Genomic DNA, 23,904 nt, shown 5'->3' on the forward strand with positions numbered 1-23,904 from the left:
CAGGATGCCTGCTAGGTGAGGGGCTCTGGGCATGTCCTACCCGGACGACACTCCAGGGTGATTTCAGGACATGATGGAGAGGTTATGTATCTCAGCGCATCCCTGCTGCCCACACGACCCAGATCAGTGACTTAAAATGGACAGATGTTACATGATGTAGTTCCATATCCTCTAACCCAGGGGTCAGAAACCTTTAACACCCAGAGAGCCATTTGGATGCGATTTCCACGCAAAAAAAACAACACTGGGAGCCGCAAATACTTTTTTACACCTAAAATGAAGATAACACTGTATATATTGTTTTTTACCTTTGTGCTTTGTGTGAACAACTAAGGTGTGCTGCTTATGAAATCCATGAAGTGCTACAGAGAAAATTACATTTTATTTTTGTAATTAACACATTTTGAACTCTTAAAGAAATATAACCAAAGCAAAGACACCCAGCTGAACTAAAATGATCCAGAAACAAAAACTTTTATATCGCCTTTGGGCTTTTGGAGCCTTGACCTGACTTTTAAAAAAAATAATTGAAAATGAAAAATAGATATTTGCAAAATTCTGCCTAAATATGTATTTTACCTGGTTAATGTGTGTGGCGGGGCGTAACTGAGCGGCACCCGCAACTAGTGATGGTAGATTTGATTCTTTTTACTGAATCGAGTGTTAATGAGTCACTCACCAAAGTGAATCGGTTTTTGAGTCATTTGATTCACTGAGTCAGTCGACCAGAGAGTGCAAAAAATGTACATTTTCACTCAAACTTAATTTGTTTCTCTTTTCATGTAAATCCTACTGCTAAGATGAGTGATTCTAAAAGAAAACAACTATTTTATAGAGCAAAAAAGAGCAAAAACATTTCTAAAATTAAGCAATTTCCTATCAAAATTGCTTAATAAACATTTATTTTTTTATTTGTATTTTATTAGTATTTTCCTTAAATGTGTCAAATATATATTTTCTCATCTAAATGTCCACTGAGCTGTGAGCCAGGGGGCGGTAATGCGCCTTAACATTGGTCGCCAACCAAGAAGAAGAAGAAGCTGTGAGCCAGGAGGGAGGGGGTGAGTAGCTCAAATGTGCTGTTAGCATGTTAGCAGAGCGATGCTACTGTGAACCGAGGAGCTATTGTCTTGATGTGAGCTTCTACTCAGGGTTTTTTCTTCCAGTTCAGAGCAGAAATCTTTTTGTTAAGAAACTGGATGTTGTGTTTTTCTCCACAATTTTAATTATAAGCTAATACATTGCTGCTAACAGCAACAGGGATGAGTCAGTGAGTCAGTTGGGCTTGTGAATCATGATTCATGAGTCAGTAAAGTAATTCTCGAGTATTGAACGATTCGTTCATGATTCGCGCATCACTACCCGCAATCACGCCTCGCCGCCTTAACATCTGTGCTGTTGTGTTGGTGTGTGTCGGGCTGTGAGCTGCAAAGCTACAGCCGGTGTTCCAGATCAACTGGCGTTTAGATCAACTGGCGTTGGTCGAACAGATGTGTGGCAGTCTTGCGTTTCAGTAGTTCCTACCGACAAACCAGCAAAAAAACGCCAAATGTGTCATCTGTGACACTTGTGAGGTTGTCTCAAACACACTCCGTCAGTCTTGATGCTGTTGAACAACAAAATGTTTAAAAATGTGGCGAGTTTACCTGGTGATATCCTCATGCGCGACGCGATCGCAAAAACAGCAAACAAGTAACACCACGCCGATGTTGTTCACAGGACAGCAAGAGTAAACGATCGGGAGACTGTTGTCGTCGTTATCGTTCCACTCGCACGGTTTATTTCACCGAATTCAGCGTTTTTGCTTCACAACTACAGCGAGCTGTTTACTTTGTGCACTAACATGGAGTCGAGTCAACCAGCGCCACCTCTGGCCAAGTGCCACAGCCTACAGCCAGATCAACTGGTGACACACATCTGCAGCACGTTTGAATTCGTGTCATGCACATTTGTACCTTTCAATTGTGTGTTTGTGCGTCATGCAAATAAACCATTGAAATGAATGAAATGATATCATATATTCCTTATTGGCCTACATTTGTTCAAAATCCCAAATTATATACACAAAGTCATAGAAATCACCACTCCAATTGGTCATCATGATTTTGATATTCTCTTTTTCCATAACAATGAAATACGCCTTGGACAAATATGACACATCAATATTTCATTAGTGTTGTAACATCACATCCTGTAAGCATCGTTTGTCTGTGTCTGTTCCCTGGAAATTAATATTTCCAGCCAATATAGGCAATTCATCAACATGGCTGGAGTTATATACAGTCTGTATAAGTGTGGTTAATCTAATGACCATTTGTAAGGAGACGGCAGTTACTGTGAATTCACAGCAGTTACACAGTGATTAGTAATAAACAGCCAGTGAGAGTGAGTGGATTTAAGAAAGTCAGTGACTCAGGTGTGTCGCTTGGTTTGTCATCTGTTTGTGAGACTGGAGGGGATGTAGAAATCTTTTGTTTTAAATCTTAGTTAGGAAGATGCCTGTTTGAAAACAAGCACTTTCTGTGAGAAATGCAAGAAGTACATCTGCAGAAAGCACACAGTTACATTCTGTCCATCATGTGGACAAAATTGAAAATGTTGAGCATTGAAAAACTGAGAACATTGGGCAAGTTCAAAAGAAATGTGTTTGTAAGAACGAAAAACCAAATTGTTCCTAAAATAGTTATGGAAAGTCTAACTGTTGTATGTCTGTGTTCTACATGTTTATCTGATGGGAAATAAAGTTGCTATTGTTTTATTGCAGTTTTTGGATAATTCTGAGTGGATTTACACAGTACGGATCTAAATGACCCGCAACAAGATCAATGTCATTTTTTTGTTCTTCAACATAATTCAAGGGTTAATTTCCAAAACTTGCTTATGATCTTCAATTTGTGGCAGATCCACTATCACACAGCAGCTGGAGCAGTTTCAAATGGAGGTCAGTCCACTACTACCATAGCCTACTACTAGATTAACTTGTGACACATCTGCTGCTATGATCACAGTGAGTAGAGGCTGAGTGGCTGCACTTACCCCTGGTACATCCAAATCTGCCCACAAACATGTTGACAGATGCAATGGCAGCAATGTGGATTGTCAACACTAAAAACAATCAGTAAGCAAAGACAACAGGGATCACTTTTTTCTGTTTATTTAGCACCCACAACATTTGTCCACAACACTGTGTGGTACCACTTTCCACAGAAGGTGCATTCAATCTGCAAGATTGAATGAGATTGTCAGAGTCATTGTCTGACTGTTTATTACTAATCACTGTGTAACTGCTGTACATTCACAGTAACTGCCATCTCCTTACAAATGTTTATTAGATTGACCACACTTATGCAGACTGTATATCACAACCAACTCTGAAATGTTCGTTTGCAGAGGGAAGACACAGGCAGACTATGCTAACGACATGTGATGTTACAACACTGGTGAAATATTAGTGTGTCATATATTTGTTCACGACATTTTTCTTGTGGGCAAAAGTATTGATATCAGGATGGTGATTCTTATGTGTATGTCATTTGGCATTTTGTACAAATGTAGGCTGATAATAAATACATGATATCATTTCATTCATTTCAAAGGTTTATTTGCATGACGCACAAAAAGACACAATTGAAAGGTACAAATGTGCATGACACGAATTCAAACGTGCTGCAGATGTGTGTCACCAGTTGATCTGGCTGTAGGCTGTGGCACTTGGCCAGAGGTGGCGCTGGTTGACTCGACTCCATGTTAGTGCACAAAGTAAACTGCTCGCTGTAGTTGTGGAGCAAAAACGCTGAATTCGGTGAAATAAACCGTGCGAGGGGAACGATAACGACGACAACAGTCTCCCAATCGTTTACTCTTGCTGTCCTGTGAACAACATCGGCGTGGTGTTACTTGTTTGCTGTTTTCGCGATCGCGTCGCGCATGAGGATATCACCAGGTGAACTCGCCACATTTTTAAACATTTTGTTGTTCAACAGCATCAAGACTGACGGAGTGTGTTTGAGACAACCTCACAAGTGTCACAGGCGACACATTTGGCGTTTTTTTTGCTGGTTTGTCGGTAGCAGCTCCTGAAACGCAAGACTGACACACATCTGTTCCACCAACGCCAGTTGATCTAAACGCCAGTTGATCTGGAACACCGGCTGTGTGCGTCAGCAACTGTGTGTGAAAAGCGTGTTCATGGAAACATCGTGGGGTCTGCCGTGGTATGCTTACAATAAGACTTCTGCTCCTGAACCTCTGCGCACAGCGTCTGCAGGTCGGGGCTGTACGAAGTCACTTTCATCTTTACAGGACTGTAAGCTGTCGTCTGTGGGGCGTGAGCGTGTTTGTCTTTAACACAGTTCACGGTGGAGCTGCTGACATAATGTGGATCCGAAGATCCATAATTGGCCTACCTGGGGCTGAAAGTCTCGATAAATGCAGGCGTTTCGGCGGCTACACCGGCTTCCACGAGTGTGACCAGGGCCGTGCAGAGAGGTTTAAAGGGGCGGGTGCTCAAAGTTAAAAAGGGGCACATTGAACCAGGCTGAATAACAACAACACACATTCATCAAGAGTCTAATATGGGAGGGGCAGGGCTGTGCTGATCTGAGACTGTAAGCATTAAAAAGTCCACAGGAGAGATGGTAGCTGTGTCATGAGATAATAACAAAATGCAAAGATTGGTGACAGCGCTTGGAACCATAAGGCAACAAAAAACTGTGAGAAATAATTTAGGCTCTGCCTGTGAATCACTCTTTGCTTCTCTTCTTCCTTCCTTCCATCATTTCATATATCACTCTCCACTTGCTGTCTATCTGAGAACAAGGCACAACTTGCTATTGCAATAAACTATAATCTAATTATCCACACCTAACAACTCCAGCACTTAATCTATAATAAAATGATGACAGAAAAATGTTATAGCCCTGCCTTTAGTAGCCTCACACAGCTCCTACTGTTTCCTCCTCATGTCCTTACCAGGCATGTCTGGACAATGTTATATCATGAGTAATATTTTTTTTTAAATCCATATATATAAAACACACACATGCACACACACACAATGACATTTTAGACCTTCTTCACAATACTGTATATACTATGGGCATCATGGTGCTGATCCAGAATCCTTACATTATTATTTATTACTAGAGCTACAATAATAAAGCAATGAGGAGGGGGAAGTAATAAATATGAAATAATGTATTTATGATGATTCCATTTGTTTCACTATCCACTCTGTGCAGGGCAAAGCTTATTACATGTTTAAACTGTAGAGATACAATCATTTTACTGCTGTAAAATCCAAATTTTGTCTTATTTAAAATATAAATCTAATATAATCTGCTTCTTAATGCATGTTCTTTAAAATACAGCGTGTGTTTTAATATATTGTAATAATGCATAATTATGTGGACATGCATATTAGATCGTTTTTTAGTGAAATATAATCCCTCCAGAAAGGCAGGAAAAGCCCGGAAACTTACTTTAAAACTAAATATGTTCTAAATACTTTAAAACTAAACATGTTCCCTAAAACGGTGACAGAGCTACAGACCCATGACAGCCTTACACAGGTAGCCAGCAGCTGTGACCAGCACTACCTGTGCAGTTAATAAAAGGACAGGTAATGTGTGTCGCGCTGTTGCACACACAGCACGTTCGTTTGTTTCAGTTCGTCAGTTGCAACAAGACAGCTTACCAACGTGTACGTAATAAGCTGATACTCCTGGGTGCTACACACTACAGTGTGCGCTGTACACCTACTTACTGGTTGTGTCGCATCAGTCTGTGTCTCTGAGTTAACTTGTGTTTCTCCTGCAGCTCCGGACCACTAAAAATGCGCGTGCTCTTTGTGAGCTCGTTCCCGGCTCGTAACCAGCGCGTTCTGCCGTCAAGGGCGATCATTGGTTAAATGTGATCATGTGACTGATGCAAGCCAGATCCTTTTATTTAGCAAAACTGTGATTAATAGTTAAATATTATTGTTGAGGGGCACAGACAGGACTCCGCACGCACACACACATTAAAAATAATAATAATAATTTTTTTTAAAAAGTTGCCTCAACAAAAGGGCACTTTGGGCACTCATCAGGAAAGGGGCGGGTGCTCAAGCCCCTCTAGCCCCCCTCCCCCCCCCTCTGCACGTGCCGGCGTGTGACGCTTATTTTGAGCGATGAAAAAATAATAAAATATAATTTTATTTTTATATGTCAATATCACAATAATCTTCCAATTTAGAATTACAAGTTAAAAAAGAACTAATATAAATAAAATACACTTCAGCTAAATACTTAAAAAAATAATTTATTTTCCTAAACCACTAAAAGGACTAAAGTACGGAGCCCCGCAGGGGACATGGGAGAAAAAAAAATTAAGACGGACTTTTGCGAGATCTCGCAAAAGTCCGTCTTAATTTTTTTTTTCTCCCTAATTTTTTTTCTCCCATGTCCCCTGCGGGGCTCCGTACTAAAGAGCCGCAGGTTGCCGACCCCTGCTCTAACCTTTTGTGCAGATTTTAGATGAACATGAACAACAATCCATGTTTAGCCATTCAAGCCGACTCCCCTGTAAGATGCCTCACAGTGGTTTGAGCCACTTCTTCTCCCAGCTGCTCTCTTTAGAGGTCGCTACAGGAGATCATCTGCCTCCATCTCCTCCTATCCCAGCAGCCAACCTGCTGCCAGTCCTCCTTCACTACATCTACAAACCTCCTTGAGATCTTCTTCTTTTCCTCTTGCCTGGCAGCCCCATCTTCATCCTCCTTTCTCCTTCCTCTGCATATGAAGCTCTGTCTGCATTAAAAACTCAATGAATTTTAAGGTAGTCCATGACTGACTTTGTTTGGTTCTTATTTATGATAGGCTCATTTTCTTGTGATACCCCATTAACAAACTTACTGCAACCACTTGGAGAAAAAGGAAGGAAACCAGACAAAGTCAGGACCAGAGCCGAGTGAGCAGAAATCACAAAATGAAGCATAAACAAAATGCAAAAGCGTGACGTGTGTTCAGACACAAAGTTAAAAGACAACTCAGCTGGTGTAAGTAAGCATGGTCATCCCAGGTGTGTGTGTGCTCAGCATAGTTTCGAGGATAAGCTCAGTAATAATTAATAGGAAACTTACCTGGCTGCAATGGCACAAAGGGGTACATCTCCATGGTGACAACCTGCAAGGCCTGCAAACACACACACACACACACACACACACACACACACACACACACACACACACACACACACACACACACACACACACACACACACACACACCTCCTGCTGAGGTGGATGGATGTGATAGAGCTGCAGGTTATCACCAGTTGAGAAACATGCACAAGTCATACCAGCCTCTGAAACCCGTCACCAACCGTTACCTGCAGCAGCGATGGGACCAGATAAACTACGAAAACCACCGCAGGAAGGTAAGGGTGGAGGATGAACGGTGGTGAGGCTGAAGGGTGGAGGATGAACGGTGGAAGGTGCCACTGGTACACACAGGGCTCTGTGCTGGTTTTCCATCAGAGCTGGATTCAGGTGAGGTGGGACTGAAGGAGCTACAGTTGGAGGTGATAATGAAGGACGGGTGGAAACTGGTTTAGATTAGAGGCCAAACTAGGGCTCGGTATCAGGATATAAACACGGTTATTCCTGCTGTAAAGTTTCAACATGAAAGTCTATGGGGACTGACTCAGTGTGGAGCCCTCGGGATCTCGCAAAAGTTTCTCGTACTCTAAGAACCGGGTCTAGGTACCCTTGCCCCTGGAGGGGGGAACTGCACCCAGACCCAGGTGGTGTTACCCTTTTCCCTGCGGTGGGGGGAAGCAGGCCGCCCCGACTCGCAGCAGCAGGGAGGCCCCACACTCCAGCCGAATGCTCGCTCGTTAACAGAGTTGGTTTTGGTGCAAAGTGAACATTGACTGGTTTAATTTTTGTAATTGACATTAAATGTCTGCACATGTTCCTATCATAATATTAGCTCGTATCAACTGACCTTCACATTTTCAACCAAAAACAGCTAAAATGTAGATGGCACATTAATCAGAAACTTGGGTGGAGGAGGTGGGGCCACAGGCCACAGCTTTTATTTTACAGAGCTTCAATCTGAGAGATGATGCAGAAGCTTCTGACAAACGTTAACACTAATGTGTTAGATTATAGAAATGATAGAAGACATCTCTGAACAGAAGCAGACAAAACTCCAGTAACACAGAGAAACAGGACACAGCAACAGACACAGGCCGAGGGGTTCAACACGCGTGAGGTAACCAGGGAAACACAGCTGGACACAATCAAGACAACGAGACGAGCGGGAAGTAAAACTAAACACAGAGTACAAGATAAAGGTGACAGAGACTTAACGAGTCACAGGAGGCAGGAATTAAATATGAATGACTATGAAGAGAAACCAGGTCGTCAGCAAGAAGAGAGGACTCTGATAACAAGTCTGGACAAGGACGACCAGAACGATGAAGAATTAAAGACTCTAAAGAAAAAAGGAAAAACTCGGGGATGCTAAAACACCTACACCTCCCCCAGGATGATGTGCCAATAAAAACTGGTTTTATTGTCCTTCACAATAAAAACAAAACTATAAACCGGTGAGTCACAGTGACCTGGGTTTACCTTTTCAGGTGAACTCCGCCCTGCCTGCAGTGGACACCAAGGGCAACAGGACACCAGCTCACATCCAGCTCAAGCTGAAAAAACTGCAGGTCACACACACACACACACACACACACACACACACACACACACACACACACACACACACACACACACTTTGTGTTTGAGGGACTGGGATCTGCTTCTGTGCTTCAGCTGCAGGATGAGCGTCTGTCAGTCGTCGACAGAGACAATCACCTCCTGGCCTCCAAACTAGCCGACATCTTTTCCTCCAAAGGCCTCGTGGACCACAGGAACCAGTACCACCTGAGGAGGTAAGGTGTGTTCATGATGAAGCCGTTCACGGGTATCTGGGTTTCCATACAGCAGCGTGTCTGTGTCATGTTTTCTCTTTTGATTTCTCATCTTTTCCAGTCTGAATGCGAACAAGAGGAAGCACGAGCTTCTGTTGGTCACCCATCAGAATCAGGCCATCTACCAACGAATCACATCTCGCCAGTCAGAGTATCGCCGCCAGCTGTGGTTGGATGACTGGGAGAGGACGGAGCGTCGTCTGGACAACATTTCTCGTTACCCGAGAAAGCCAGCAGACAAACAGGTGAGTTGACGGAGGGAGCTCAGGTGTCCTGATACATCCTGGTGTTCAAAGATGCTGAATGTAAGAACTCTTCACAAAATGCTCTTCAGTGCACACTCAGCACTCCCAGGTTCCCTGGATACTGGAACCCTGTAGATGATGATGATGATCACTGGTGTCTCTGTGTCCACAGAGGCCGAGCAGAAAGGTGAAGTTTGCCGCCGTGGAGAGCAGCGAGCCGTCTGCGAGCTGCAGAGACTCCAACACTGACAGCACCGACTGAGAAACCTCCTGAAACACAAACACAACCGTCTGTCTCCAACCAGACCATCTGTCCTGTCCCATAATAAAAGGGTCCGAGCATGATCACGTTTCTGCCTCTCTTCACAAACTGTGCATGGTCACGTTGTTCCACACAAAGGCTGATTCATTTCAGAGGTTTTACAAAAGTCCATTTCTGTACCTGCACATCCTTCCTACCACTCTACCCCAAAGGGTTAGTGACGGTACCTGCAGGTGGCGCTGTGCACCAAACAGGTTCATCAATGTTCTCTGAGCTTCACTAAAAAGTAAATGTGGAGATGGTACAAAGTATGAAAAACCCTGTTCCTGGTGATCCTCATATGTGCGAGCGCAACAAGTGGACATCTGGGTCTCACTAGTCTCACTAATTAACATAGCTGCCTTCACGGTTAGCTGATCTGCATTTTGACAAGTTAGGGAACAAAGTCACAATTTGTCTCAAAGTTGTACTAAAGATACTAGTTAACTGTAGGTTAAGTAGTATGTAATCTAAAAGATCAAACTAAAAGAGTAACAAGTTAATCAGCTTAGGGATCTTCACTAATTAACTAGTGGCCTTTCCAGTGAACTACACACTTTGAGCCTTACTTTTCTTGCTACTTTACTGGTAAGTGAAAAAAGAGCTCAACTAGTTCGTTGCTCATCATTTTTACCTTTACTAGTTACCTACTTGGATTTATTTGCTGTAATGAAGTAAAATCTCACCTTTAAAGTCAAAACTCGTAACTAGTGGATACTTTGGTTCTGCCTAATTAATGAGTTAGTTAACCACTTTGAGCCTAACTAGCAGAATTAAAAGGAGCTTCAGTTATTAAGTCAGCTTTTGAGGCTTCACTCACTCATGAGTAGATCATTTAGTATTAAACTAATTTAGCAATGATATTGAACTTAAAGGGGTGAAGGTTAGTTTAGTCAGCCTGCTGACCTTCACTGTTAACTAGCTGCTAGTTTCTGCCCATGATGGACTTGAATGAAATATTTTCATATTTGACTGAAGGAGTCGCTGACTGTAAATGAAAGATGCTGAACTTCGGGTATCCTTCTGTTATTAACCCCGTCACTCTCCTGGAGTGAAGGGGTTCCACTTTTGCACACCTGTGTATGAGCTCATGAACATATGGCGTTATTTTTGTGCCTCTGAGCGCACGTAAAAAAAAATTGCAGGTGCAAGTGTTGCATTTTGAGGAGAAATTTGAGTGAACAAAAGTCATTGCTGCGTGCAAAAACTGTATTTCAGTGTTTGCTGTTATCCCCGCACACACACACATACACACGCACACACACATGCGCGCGCGCACGCACACACATTCATGCACACGCACACACACATACGCACACACACACAACAGCAGCTCCTCTCGCTCAGCTTTTGAATTTGCGCTCGCTCGCAGTGTGTCGCTCGCGCTCTCAACATTTCTGCCCGTGCGCGCTCAACTCTTTCTCTACACCGTTATATTTGTGCCACAAAACACATAGCAAACACTGAAATACAGTTTTTGCACGCAGCAATGAATTTTGTTCACTCAGATTCAGCTTTTCTTCGCTCAAAATAAATTTCTCCTCAAAATGCAACACTTGCACCTGCAAACGTTTTTTTTTACGTGCGCTCAGAGGCACAAAAATAACGCCATATGAACACAGCCCTGGAGTAATTCATTATAAATTAGGGCACATTTCTGCTGAGGTCATGTATGGACCGGACAACGTCTCAGCTTGTCCCCTGATTTCTCCACTAGGAGGCAGCAGACACTCGTCTCTGCTCAGCGATGAGCAGCGATGGAAATTTCAGAAAGCGCGTCTCTGGAAAAGATTACAGACTCACGCTGGAGCCGCACTGAGCTCACACAGTGATATAATGCAAACCAGGGCGCCTAAGCCTCGTATTTGTTGACTTATTATAAAACATTAATTTGCTCTGTATTTGCTGTCAGACACGTCAGCTGGGTAAAATGGTCTTGCACACACGTCTACACTTTACTGTAAAGGAATGCACGATGATGAGCTGGACCTCTGTGCCCTGACAGATTTGTGTTTTCAGGCTTTAAATAGACGTTATCCATGTAGCAGTTTTCAACTAAAAAGACTTCATCTTATCACTCACACACACACACACACACACACACACACACACACACACACACACACACACACACACACACACACACACACAGAGAGAGAGTGGGAAACCTGGGGTTAATTTATCGAGCTGATAAGCACCTCCATGAGACGTCTCAGCCTCACCGATGATTTTAGGGTGAGCGAAGCCAGATAAGAAACAGATATCCAGGTTAAGCTGAAGCTCTGCGCCGCTGTGAGAGCTTCACCTGTTTGTGGAAAAGCCCTTTAACGCTGTGCGCCTGTCCCGATCCCTGGCTGGACCTGAACCTCTGCGGGCCATCTGGGAACAGTTAACGGCGTCTGTAACCGTAAAGCAGGTCCGGGCAACTCTCCCGGCAACAAAAGCAACATTAAATGATCAGAAATGATTGAGTGACTCTCTCCTTTAAATGTTGAGCTGAAATATTCCTGCCTAAAGATGTGCATGTGCAGGATGATTTCTTGAAAATCCAGCATGGCACTTATTGGAGAGCGGCTGTAGCTTCAGTGTTTTACAGCACTCCACTTTATTAAGATCAGAAGCAGCAGCACTCAGACCTGCTTCATCACATCTTGGGCCTGATGTTCCCCAGAGGAGCAGCAGAGTCGCTGTTCTCACGGTTACACCGAGGCAGTAAAAGGAGCCGCTGGGTAAAGGTCAGAGAGATGTTTGCACGCCCGAGACCACGATTCATATTCCACAATCTGATCTGCGGTTAGGAAATGAAAGCACTTTAAGTAAAGTTATGGAAAGAAGGCGGTTTTGTCTAAATGCTGATAAAGTCCCATTCTTCTGGATTAAATCGGACCACAGTCTTTCCCTGACGTTAACCTCGGCTGACAGTGTAAAACCACGACCATGAAAACGTTAAAAATGGGCCTTTCGCGTGGGAAGCTGCTCTCTGTCCACGTCCTGGCCTTTGCAGGGCCGTTAATAGGATTTTTAGAGTGGTGGGGCGTGCAGGAGGGAACCTAGAACTGGTCGTGGGTGGAGGAAGGGATAAGGGGGTCCGTGTGAAATCAGAAACATCTCTCAGACATGTTTCTGATTCTGTTTCAGCAGTTTTAATTGCAGTGTTATTTTAATTTATAATCTACATAGTAACATAATAATAACAACAACATAATGACAGTTTAATGTCTAACCTGTATCGCTTTTATTTTATTTATCTTTTTAGCTTCAAATAGTTGTACAGCACTTTGTTTGAAAGCGCTTTAAAAATAAAGTTGTTGCTATTATTATTATTATTATTATTATTATTATTAACTGCATTCCTTGAATTCAGCGTCTTTCCTTCTTGAGCTACAAAAAGGGTGAAAATTTCCCAAATTTCCCTACTTTTCACTTTCATCTCTGACAAAAACCAAAAACAGTCAGATCGTCAGCATGCCGGATTCATCCCCTCTGGAAGAGAGGGTAGACTTCAGCCGTCCTGGATTTGGAGAAAATGTTGAGCCGTTTATCAAAATTGGCAGATTGTCGGGAACGCTGCCTTGAATCTTAATGCAGAGCAGCCGGGCCTCCAACCAGCAGCCAGCACTGTTTAAGGAGCCCACAGAAGGAGTATCAGGAGGACCCTGGGTTGCAAAAGTACACGAGACACTGGACCGCTCCTCTTCTGTTACAGCAGTCGACGTGATAATGATGAGATATTACTAACAGGGTCGTTCCATCACAGGTCAACACGGGACCATTTACATGCAGATTTTATGGTACAAAGTTTGAACATATATGATGATTTTTTATATTTATTTATTTTAAAAGAAGAAGGACTGTCCAACTGACTTTCAGGCCACATTAAAATGTCTCAGAAAGATAAAATCCTGATGTTTTCACTGGTCTTTGTTACCATCCAAACCAATCAGTACAGTTTGGGACAGATACATTACAAAATGTCTGAGTCTTGGCTAATTTCTCTGTTATAATTAGTGTGCCATATGGAAACTCCAGTTGTCAGTTCTGTTCAGATCAGACTATCTACTGATATTTTAGTTTGTCAGATAAAACGTCATATTTGCTCAATCCAGCATGAAAGCTGAATGAAAACAGCATTTTCTTCATTTTGAGACTAAGAATTTCATGTTATATATAAAATTGTAATTGAATATTGTCACTGGTTGATTTTTGCAGTGAGATTTGTGTTTGTATTAGTGTGTGCTCACATATCGGGCTTTACAGGACTGCATTCATTTTGTTCATATTTTAGTTCAATTCAGTGTTATTCACACAGCGCCAAATCACAACAACAGTCGCCTCAAGGTGCTTTATACTGTAAGGTCGACCCTAAAAATATACATACAGAGAAAACCCAGCAATCATATGACCCCCTATGAACAACACTTTGGTGACAGTGAAGGAAAAACTCCCTTTTAACAGGAAGAAACCTCCAGCAGGACCAGGCTCAGGGAGGGGCGGGGCCATCTGCTGTGATTGGTTGGGGTGAGAGAAGGACAATGGGATTTACAATACTATCTATCTGTTAATAGGAAAATTGTACTTAGTAGTCAGTATAATCTTTTAGTGATATAAGTTTGCATATGGTAGAATGCTGCATGTAATCATTTGTGTGTAGAAGTATATAGTTGGTGGCATATTGAAAGAATGTCTCATCCTAGGGGGCCTGTAACACTTCAAGGTGTTTTAGCGTCCACCCCCACATCCTGGGAGCATGGGGAGAGGTCGTACCTTGTTTTATTGTTTTAACGTAGCTATGTCTGTTATAGTCTAAGTGCCTTTTGTTTAGATGAACTGCTGGACTTCTTCACTGTGTTATCTAGGATGAACCATCTAGGGTGAGGGGGAGACTACCCTCTTTATGACCAAGGATGTACCTTTTGTGCTTTCATGTTATACGACCCTTTGATCAGCAGGACCCCACACACACACACACACACACACACACACACACACACACACACACACACACACACACACACACACACTGAAGTATAAATAAAGACCGGGGCAGTCCTCAGCGCGAGCCTCAGTTTGGAGGCCGCCCTTGCTAGCAAGAAGTTCTATGTGTTTCTCTTCTCTGAGTCTTTACTGAAGAAGTGTTTTAGAGTATATTTCTTAACATTATCTATCTATCTATCTATCTATCTATCTATCTATCTATCTATCTATCTATCTATCTATCTATCTATCTATAAATATACATTCAACCTTTCAATCTTTCTACCATAAAACTTTTATCCAATCAGAGATGTTTGAGGAAAGTGTTCTGGAAATGCCGCCGACTGCTCTGCACCGCCGTGTCCACCTCCATGTTTTGTTGGATCAGCCATCTTCACACATACACGGTGTTTTATTTGTTTATTACAGTTTTCTCACATCACTATTAACATTTGCACAGCAGTTTGTGTATTTCTCAAAACTGGTGCAAACTGGAAAACGGCCTGGGACATCAGTGGTTGCTCTCTGTCAGTGCGATTTCTTCCACGCCTTCTGCCTTTGGCCAGACTGAAACCACCTCAACAATGTATATGAATGTGTGCAGTGGTGCTCTGGCTTCCAGCTCCACACTTTACAGAGAGAAATGTAAGAACGTTTCCTGTGTAACATAATGCATTTTGTATGTTCTGTGAGTATATACACTGAATTGCCATTGTACTGCATGAAACTACACAGAGTAAAGCAGATTACAGCAGAGAATTGTTTGAAAGCAACTGATATACGTCCAAGAGCATTTGCAGTTTGTTCAGAGGAAGGCGACACTATGATGCTCACAAATGACTAAATGTTGTGGAGGTTGCACTAATGGTTTTGAGAGTTTTCATTCTGATCTGAGAACAGCACCAAAGCGACTGAGAAAAACTGTCACTTACATATAAATCATGCGTGGTCTCCATAGAGTGCCGGTTCCACGGAGGCCGAGGTTCCACGGAGGCCGAGGTTCCACGGAGGCCGAGGTTCCACAGAGGCCGAGGGTCCACGGAGGCCGAGGTTCCACGGAGGCCGAAGTTCCACGGAGGCCGAGGGTCCACGGAGGCCGAGGTTCCACGGAGGCCGAGGTTCCACGGAAGCCGAGGTTCCACAGAGGCCGAAGTTCCACAGAGGCCGAGGGTCCACGGAGGCCGAGGTTCCACGCAGGCCGAGGTTCCACAGAGGCCGAAGTTCCACGGAGGCCGAGGGTCCACGGAGGCCGAGGTTCCACGGAGGCCGAAGTTCCACGGAGGCCGAGGGTCCACGGAGGCCGAGGTTCCACGGAGGCCGAGGTTCCACAGAGGCCGAGGTTCCACGGAAGCCGAGGTTCCACGGAGGCCGAAGTTTCACGGAGGCCGAGGGTCCACGGAGGCCGAGGGTCCACGGAGGCCGAGGTTCCACGGAGGCCGAGGTTCCACGGAAGCCGAGGTTCCACGGAGGCCGAAGTTCCACGGAGGCCGAGGGTCCACGGAGGCCGAGGTTCCACAGAGGCCGAAGTTCCACAGAGGCCGAGGGTCCACGGAGGCCGAGGTTCCACGGAGGCCGAGGGTCCACGGAGGCCGAAGTTCCACAGAGGCCGAGGGTCCACGGAGGCCGAGGGTCCACGGAGGCCGAGGTTCCACGGAGGCCGAGGGTCCACAGAGGCCAAGGTTCCACAGAGGCCGAGGGTCCACGGAGGCCAAGGTTCCACAGAGGCCGAGGGTCCACGGAGGCCGAGGGTCCACGGAGGCCGAGGTTCCACGGAGGCCGAGGTTCCACGGAGGCCAAGGTTCCACAGAGGCCGAGGGTCCACGGAGGCCGAGGGTCCACGGAGGCCGAGGGTCCACGGAGGCCGAGGGTCCACATCAGCGTTTCCTCGGTGTTTCCTGTTCCATCCTTCTGTGTCAGCTCCCTCAGGTTAAGTTCATCCATGTGTCTGTTCACCAGTTTAGTTATGGTTCTCACTTCCTGTTTTATTTTGATAGTTACTTGTCACTGTTGTTTTGCATTTATTGTGACTTCCCTTGTGTGATCACCTGTGTCCCCCCTCATTCGTCCTGTGCCGTCTTGCTTCTGTTCTTTGTCTCCATGTGTTTACAATCAGTTCTCTTGCTGGACGTCTGTTTTTTAATTTCCTCCTTGTGGACTTTGTGTGTTCTGGACTTTTCTTTGCCTTTAATGAAGTTAGTTTCCTGTTTTACACCCACCTACATCTACACTAAATCCGAATGTCATGACATTGTGTTAAATGCACCTGAGCAATGAGAGGAGGCGAGTGTGCAGCTGTTACAGCACCATCCACTCCCGAGGACCAAGAGATGGTCTCACCTGTGACCTGAGGAGGGCCCAACACTCCCAGCACCTTCATCACATGTGAGAACAGCTGATTAACAATGGTCATGTCTGCTCCATGGAGTCAGATCAGTGTTAACCTTCTTCCATTCCCCCCCGATGTCAGGTATGACTTATTTTGCTAAAGCTGCAGTCTGACCTGATTGGATGGCTGTCAGTAAATTTCAGTGAGAGGAGCCAATCATGACCAAGTTGGTCTGGAATTAGACTGTTAGAATACAGACTACTTTATTCTACTGGAGCAAAATCTATCATTTTATTCTAATTAATAAACAAAAAACAACATACTTACTGGATGCACTGTTTTCCATTTAATGTAAGATGCTTAAGAGCTTTGAGTGAAGTTGAACTGTGATGGTTAGCATTCAGTAAACTACACTGATCTCCGTTTCAACGTGTTCTCTGTAAGTACACATTCCTGTCTGATTACTGAAGAGAGAAAAACCTGATGATCAAAAACAGGTTGAAGGTGCATCAAACATTCAAGCAGGTGTTTGATTCATGATGCGGGTGCGCTCGAAAGCAGAAAACCACAGACGGGGACGTAAGTGTAACCAGAGAGGTCGAAACAGACCAGAATAACATGAAGCTCTGACACGAGAACCACCAACAGGGTGACAAATACAGACTGAAAACACCACAGCGCTCTGAGATCATTTCATCCACAGAAATAACCACAGAGCAGACTCATAACTCTGCCACCGAGCCTTTAAACCGAGCTCTTTAATTTCCTCACTCCCAGTAAGCTCAGCTAAGTACTGGAAAAATACAACTTTGTACAACACGTCCATGACAGAGGACACAAACACAACATGACAACTGTCCAGCAGACTGTTTTACCCAGAAACGAGTCTTTCTGACAGACACGTGACAGGCTGCAGGTCTCTGTCACTGAGACTCAGAACCCTGAAAACAGTATGTTGGTGTCTGATGCAACGACCGTGAGCCCTCTTCCTCACTCTTGGCCTCTGCAGCTTTGATGAGCAGCTCAGGGTGTAACTGCAGCCCACGGGCTCACGGGGGCTCCGACATGAGCCGTCTGAATGCCCCAGGAAAGAATCGCTCTCAGGCCGGCTCGGTTTCAGTGCGGATGTTCAGGTGATTTCAGGAAATTCGTTTGGACCGGGGCACGGTTAAAGAGACACTCGGTCCTTTTTGTATCAGACATCCACCTCTACCTGAGCTGAAAGCTTAAAATCTTCCTCTCTGCCGCCTCATGTCACATAAATTATGATGGGTTATAAAATAACACTGACGCAAAAAGAACTGAAAATTCTCCATCTTTCACCTCAGATTTGATTCCTGCTGTGTGATAGAAATAATTGTACGATCCTCAGGGAAATATAAATATAAGCTTTGTTTGCTTTTCCTGCAGCGAGAGCTGAAGCTAACAGAGGCTGAGTGAAAGTGAACCAGGACATAATCGGTGTCACGCAGGGAGCCGCGCTCGCTGACCGACCCTCGGCTGCTCGTCCATCTGTTTCGCTTTAATTCTGCTGCTTTCACTCCCAGTTTCCACTTGTTTTTCCAGACAGAGTGACAGCAGCATGCCGCCGTCCAGCTCGCTGCACGCCAGCATCTTTTTATTGATGGGGAGGGAGCGTCTGTGAGTGTGAGCGTGTATGATTAACAGAGTGGAAAGTGTGCTGACACAGTCACACTGTGGAGTTTCGTCCCATCCAAGGACAATAAGCTCAGCTTCAGGTTCAACATGTGGAAGTAAACTTCCTGTCACGGGCCAGATGAATAATTCCTCAAACTTAAACTTTATTTATACAGCGTCAAATCACAACATCACCTCGAGGCGCTTTGTGTTGTACGGTAGACCCTACAATAACACATACAGAGGAAACTCAACAATCACATGGCCCCTGTGAGCAAGCAGGAACAAACACGTTTACATCCTGATACACAAACCTCTTAATTTCTCCCTGAACGAGGGAGGATGTTTGTATTACTCACGTGTTTAATCGTATTAACGTGTAAAGTTTGCAGTATTAGCTGATACCGTATCACTTCTATCCCACTCGTGGTCACTTCTCGCTCCAAACAAATACGTAACGCGGTCACGCTCACAATCCTAAAATTACGTTACGTCCAAAACCAACAGGCGGCGTCATGGTGACTATGTCCATCTTTTATATACAGTTTTTGGAGCCTGGAGTGGGCGTGAGAGGAACTGCAGGCTTTGTGTAGCTTTTTTTGTTAGCAGGTTTGAAACAAAACAATTCAAAATGATCAAGTGCGCTTATGGACACGTGTACTTACAGATGTATTTAAAACTGCACCGCTCTGTGGTTGGATGCACTTCCTGACTGTTTATCCATTATCCCGGTGCTCCCGGGGAGTTTTGGGCAGATGTTCACATCTGGGCTTCAGCACCGTGTGGAATCACAGACTCACATGGAGGCATTTCCTGTTTGTGCAGCGACTGAGACATTAAAGCTCCTGCTGTGAAAAGAAAAGGTGACCTTTAAGAGGCTCTTTAAAAAATCAGACACATGAGGCAGGAGGAGGTGCATTTACTCCTCCTCCTCCTCTCTTCTTCACACATCAGAGCAGCAGAGCCGGGACTCACTCACTCACACTCTGTTTATTTCTCTCTCAGACGCACTCATGGATTATCACCACCTTCTGCTGCTGTGGACCTACAGCTTCCTGCCAGGTGAGCGATGCAACAGGTAACACAGAGCAGGTCAGAGAGGTCACATCAGACAGGTGCTGCTGATGGTCCACCAGCAAGATGAGGACTTTGAGTCCAGGTCCAAAATCTGGATAGAAAGCTTTTGGATGTGGACTGTTTCCTCTTTGAAACTGCAGACAGGCTGCAGCTCCTTCAACATTTGGACTTTTCTTTCTCTTCCCAAAATTCATTTCGCTCTGGTTTGTTAAAAGTTCTTAGATCCTGACATTTATCAGCCTCTGTCAGACTTTCTAACATTTTCGAGAGACAGTGAGCCTTCGTGAGCATGAGTGCACACAGATCCTTTTTGTTTAGTGCAGGTGTTCAGATTAGTTTAACATGAAGCCTTCTGCGGTCCCGAAGAGACCCGCATGCGCAGATGAGGCAAAACAAGGACGTCACATGCAGCTCTCCGACGGCAGGCTTGTGTTTTGCTGCTGAGGCGCAGCAGAGAGTTCCCAGATGAGAAGGAAGATTTTAAATTGGAGTAATGGCTGCTTCAGACACTCAGGTGTGTGGAGAGCAGTGTGCAAAAGTAGATGTAGCCGGCCGACTGCGGTTTCTGGCTCAAGCTCCTTAATGCGAAATTCAAACTTCAATAGAGTTGGTGTGAAGTTTGTGTGTCAGGCTGCAAACATGTTTATTTCTGCTGTAACGTTTTAACCCTCTCCAGGCAGACGTTGCAGATTTGCAACAGTTAAAAACCAACAACCTGATCACCCCACATACATATTTTATGAGTTTTTTTACTCAGAAGTACCACTGCAGGACTTGGTTGTGCATTAGCAACAAAAAACTTAATTTGAGCCTGAGAGGGTTAACACAGAAGTCTATGGGGACTGACTCACTGCTGCCTCTGCTGGACGTCAGAGGAACTGCAGAGTCTTTAAAGATCGAGGTCTCAGAGAGGATGTTCAAGAGGTTTATGTTGGTTTTGCATTTAACTTGGTGAAGACAGGGAGCACTGAAGCTTCACCAACAACTTTCAGACTAAACTGGAATATTCCAAAATCCATTAAAAAGGTGCCATGCTTATTTATCATGGTAAAAAATGACCTGATGGTACTACAAGGCAAGAATTCCCAGGTAGAAAGACCCAAATGAAACCCTGGTGTTTCAGTCCAGGCTGGGCAGTCCATCAGGGAAAGCGGGAGTGCGAGGAAACAAACGTACAAAGTAGGAAAAGAAAACTGAGCGAGCAGGAAGCAGCATCCCTGCTGTGCAGAGCGATCAGCTGACCACCTGTGTGGGAAAACAACAAAGGCAGGAAGCTGAGCGCAGTAAGATGTAAACGGAGTAACTTCAAAATAAAACAGGAAATAACAGGAACATCATTTGATTTTGTGACATCTGTTGGAAAGCATGCGAGGCCGTGTTGGCGCTGCTGATGTCTCCATCCTCTGCAGCACTGCGGTGTAGGATTACAGACTGGCCCTCCTCAGTCCCAGCGGACGGTCGCAGGAACCATTTTTCCTGATTTCTTCTGTTTAAACTGTTTCCTCACACTGAAGCCGTCCCTCTCCTCTTTATTGCATCAGTGCAGTTTGGTGTGATGGCTGGAGGATCAGGCTGTTGTCCCCGGAGGTTCGGCGGTCTGCAGGGCGATGAGGTTTTCTGCAGGATGTCAGAGGATAAAACGATTTAACAGCACGCCGTGGCTTTTAGGCAGATCGTTACGCTCTCGCTGTTGTTGCTGCTCCTCAGTTTGTGGTTGGTTGCACCAAACAGGAAGTCATTAGTTACCACACCCTCCTCGACAGGTGCTCTGAGAACTCGTTCCTGTGCTGTTTGAATCTGATTTCACCTCATCTGCAAACCGATTAACCTGCCGCTCAGAGCTGTCTCTACACCAGCGTTCTAATGTTTCATGTGTCTGAGCGAACACACAAACTCCCTGAGCGTCCCGTGGACCACTGTGAGCGCCAGCAGACGTGTGCACTGTGGTCACGCCAGCATCCAAGTTACATGTTTACTAAAGTAATCAAATTACAGCATTTATGTTAGACGACTTTTAATTAACTGCTTCAGCCCACTTACAATGAAAATTAAAACAATCTTGTTCATGTGCAGCATGTTAACACTATTGGAAGCAAAAATAACCTGAACTCCAATTTTGAAAACAACTTTATTTTTATTATTTTTTGCTCTGACTGTATTGTGAGTCTGTGGTCTGGGAGAGAGTCTGTAACTCTGTCTGCAAATACAGTAAATAATGACCAATGTTGGGTAATTAATTATTTAGTTACTTCTTCAAAAAGTAACTGAGTTTTGCAAACAAGTGTTTTTGCAGCTGTTTACCTAAAAATGCAGCCAAGGTGTTTTTAAATAAACATTTCAAACTATTTACAGAACAATCAGCTGTTCTGCATCAAATCTGATGCCACACAAATTATTTGTGTCACAAAAAATAATTTCTGTCCACTATGAGATGAAGGAGAACAACAGCCTGATACCTGCAGGCCTGACAGCAGCAGACGTATCACTGCTGTAACACCTGTAACACTCAGCAGGCGCCTCATTGTCCTGACACACAACAACACTACTGACCACACTACACACTAACTACACACTAACTACACACTGACTACACACTAACTACACTCTAACTACACTCTAACTACACACTAACTACACTCTAACTACACACTAACTACACACTAACTACACTCTAACTACACACTAACTACACTCTAACTACACACTAACTACACACTAACTACACACTAACTACACTCTAACTACACACTAACTACACACTAACTACACTCTAACTACACTCTAACTACACTCTAACTACACACTAACTACACACTAACTACACTCTAACTACACACTGACTACACACTGACTACACACTGACTACACACTGACTACACACTAACTACACACTAACTACACTCTAACTACACACTAACTACACACTAACTACACACTAACTACACACTAACTACACACTAACTACACTCTAACTACACACTAACTACACACTAACTACACTCTAACTACACACTAACTACACACTAACTACACACTAACTACACTCTAACTACACTCTAACTACACACTAACTACACACTAACTACACTCTAACTACACACTAACTACACACTAACTACACACTAACTACACACTAACTACACACTAACTACACACTAACTACACACTAACTACACTCTAACTACACACTAACTACACTCTAACTACACACTAACTACACACTGACTACACACTGACTACACACTAACTACACACTAACTACACTCTAACTACACACTAACTACACTCTAACTACACACTAACTACACACTAACTACACTCTAACTACACTCTAACTACACTCTAACTACACTCTAACTACACACTAACTACACTCTAACTACACACTAACTACACACTAACTACACACTAACTACACTCTAACTACACTCTAACTACACACTAACTACACACTAACTACACTCTAACTACACACTAACTACACACTAACTACACTCTAACTACACTCTAACTACACACTAACTACACTCTAACTACACACTAACTACACACTAACTACACTCTAACTACACACTAACTACACACTCACTACACACTCACTACACACTCACTACACACTAACTACACTCTAACTACACACTAACTACACTCTAACTACACTCTAACTACACACTAACTACACTAACTACACACTAACTACACACTAACTACACACTAACTACACACTAACTACACTCTAACTACACACTAACTACACTCTAACTACACACTAACTACACACTAACTACACTCTAACTACACACTAACTACACACTCACTACACACTCACTACACACTCACTACACACTAACTACACTCTAACTACACACTAACTACACACTAACTACACACTAACTACACTCTAACTACACTCTAACTACACACTAACTACACTCTAACTACACACTAACTACACACTAACTACACACTAACTACACTCTAACTACACACTAACTACACTCTAACTACACACTAACTACACACTCACTACACACTCACTACACACTCACTACACACTAACTACACTCTAACTACACACTAACTACACTCTAACTACACACTAACTACACTCTAACTACACACTAACTACACACTAACTACACTCTAACTACACACTAACTACACACTCACTACACACTCACTACACACTAACTACACACTAACTACACTCTAACTACACTCTAACTACACACTAACTACACTCTAACTACACACTAACTACACACTAACTACACACTAACTACACTCTAACTACACACTAACTACACTCTAACTACACACTAACTACACACTCACTACACACTCACTACACACTCACTACACACTCACTACACA

At 43.9% G+C, this 23,904-nt stretch overlaps 2 protein-coding genes across 4 annotated transcripts in view; both read left to right on the forward strand.

Moving 5' to 3' along the window:
- The first annotated feature begins 1,049 nt into the window (after positions 1-1,049).
- On the forward strand, positions 1,050-9,559 carry si:ch211-284k5.2 (sperm axonemal maintenance protein CFAP97D1). The gene is made up of 5 exons (XM_080303328.1): positions 1,050-1,135; positions 8,625-8,705; positions 8,812-8,930; positions 9,031-9,214; positions 9,387-9,559. Exons 1-5 carry the CDS (start codon positions 1,088-1,090, stop codon positions 9,474-9,476), a joined length of 522 nt encoding a protein of 173 aa, XP_080159454.1. The 5' UTR covers positions 1,050-1,087; the 3' UTR covers positions 9,477-9,559.
- Positions 9,560-19,423: 9,864 nt separating this feature from the next.
- The window catches only part of itga11b (integrin, alpha 11b), a 36,894-nt gene continuing 32,413 nt past the window's right edge, over positions 19,424-23,904 (forward strand). For all 3 annotated transcript variants that reach the window (XR_013909896.1, XM_026172398.2, XM_026172399.2), the window contains exon 1: positions 19,424-19,515. Coding sequence is in view for 2 of the 3 variants with exons in the window: in XM_026172398.2 (XP_026028183.1) it covers positions 19,467-19,515 (49 nt within the window). In the remaining variant the exon portion in view is untranslated. The remainder of the gene's footprint in view (positions 19,516-23,904) is intronic.

The sequence above is a fragment of the Astatotilapia calliptera genome, chromosome 7, assembly GCF_964374335.1.
Source record: "Astatotilapia calliptera chromosome 7, fAstCal68.1, whole genome shotgun sequence".
NCBI lineage: Eukaryota > Metazoa > Chordata > Actinopteri > Cichliformes > Cichlidae > Astatotilapia > Astatotilapia calliptera.

Bases quoted from the DNA above. Each gene is read 5' to 3' on its own strand.
- si:ch211-284k5.2 (XM_080303328.1), top strand. From the start codon at position 1,088: ATGTTAGCAGAGCGATGCTACTGTGAACCGAGGAGCTATTGTCTTGAT. The intron at 1,136-8,624 runs GTGAGCTTCTAC...TTACCTTTTCAG, and splicing joins CGAGGAGCTATTGTCTTGAT to GTGAACTCCGCCCTGCCTGC. The intron at 8,706-8,811 runs GTCACACACACA...TCTGTGCTTCAG, and splicing joins TCAAGCTGAAAAAACTGCAG to CTGCAGGATGAGCGTCTGTC.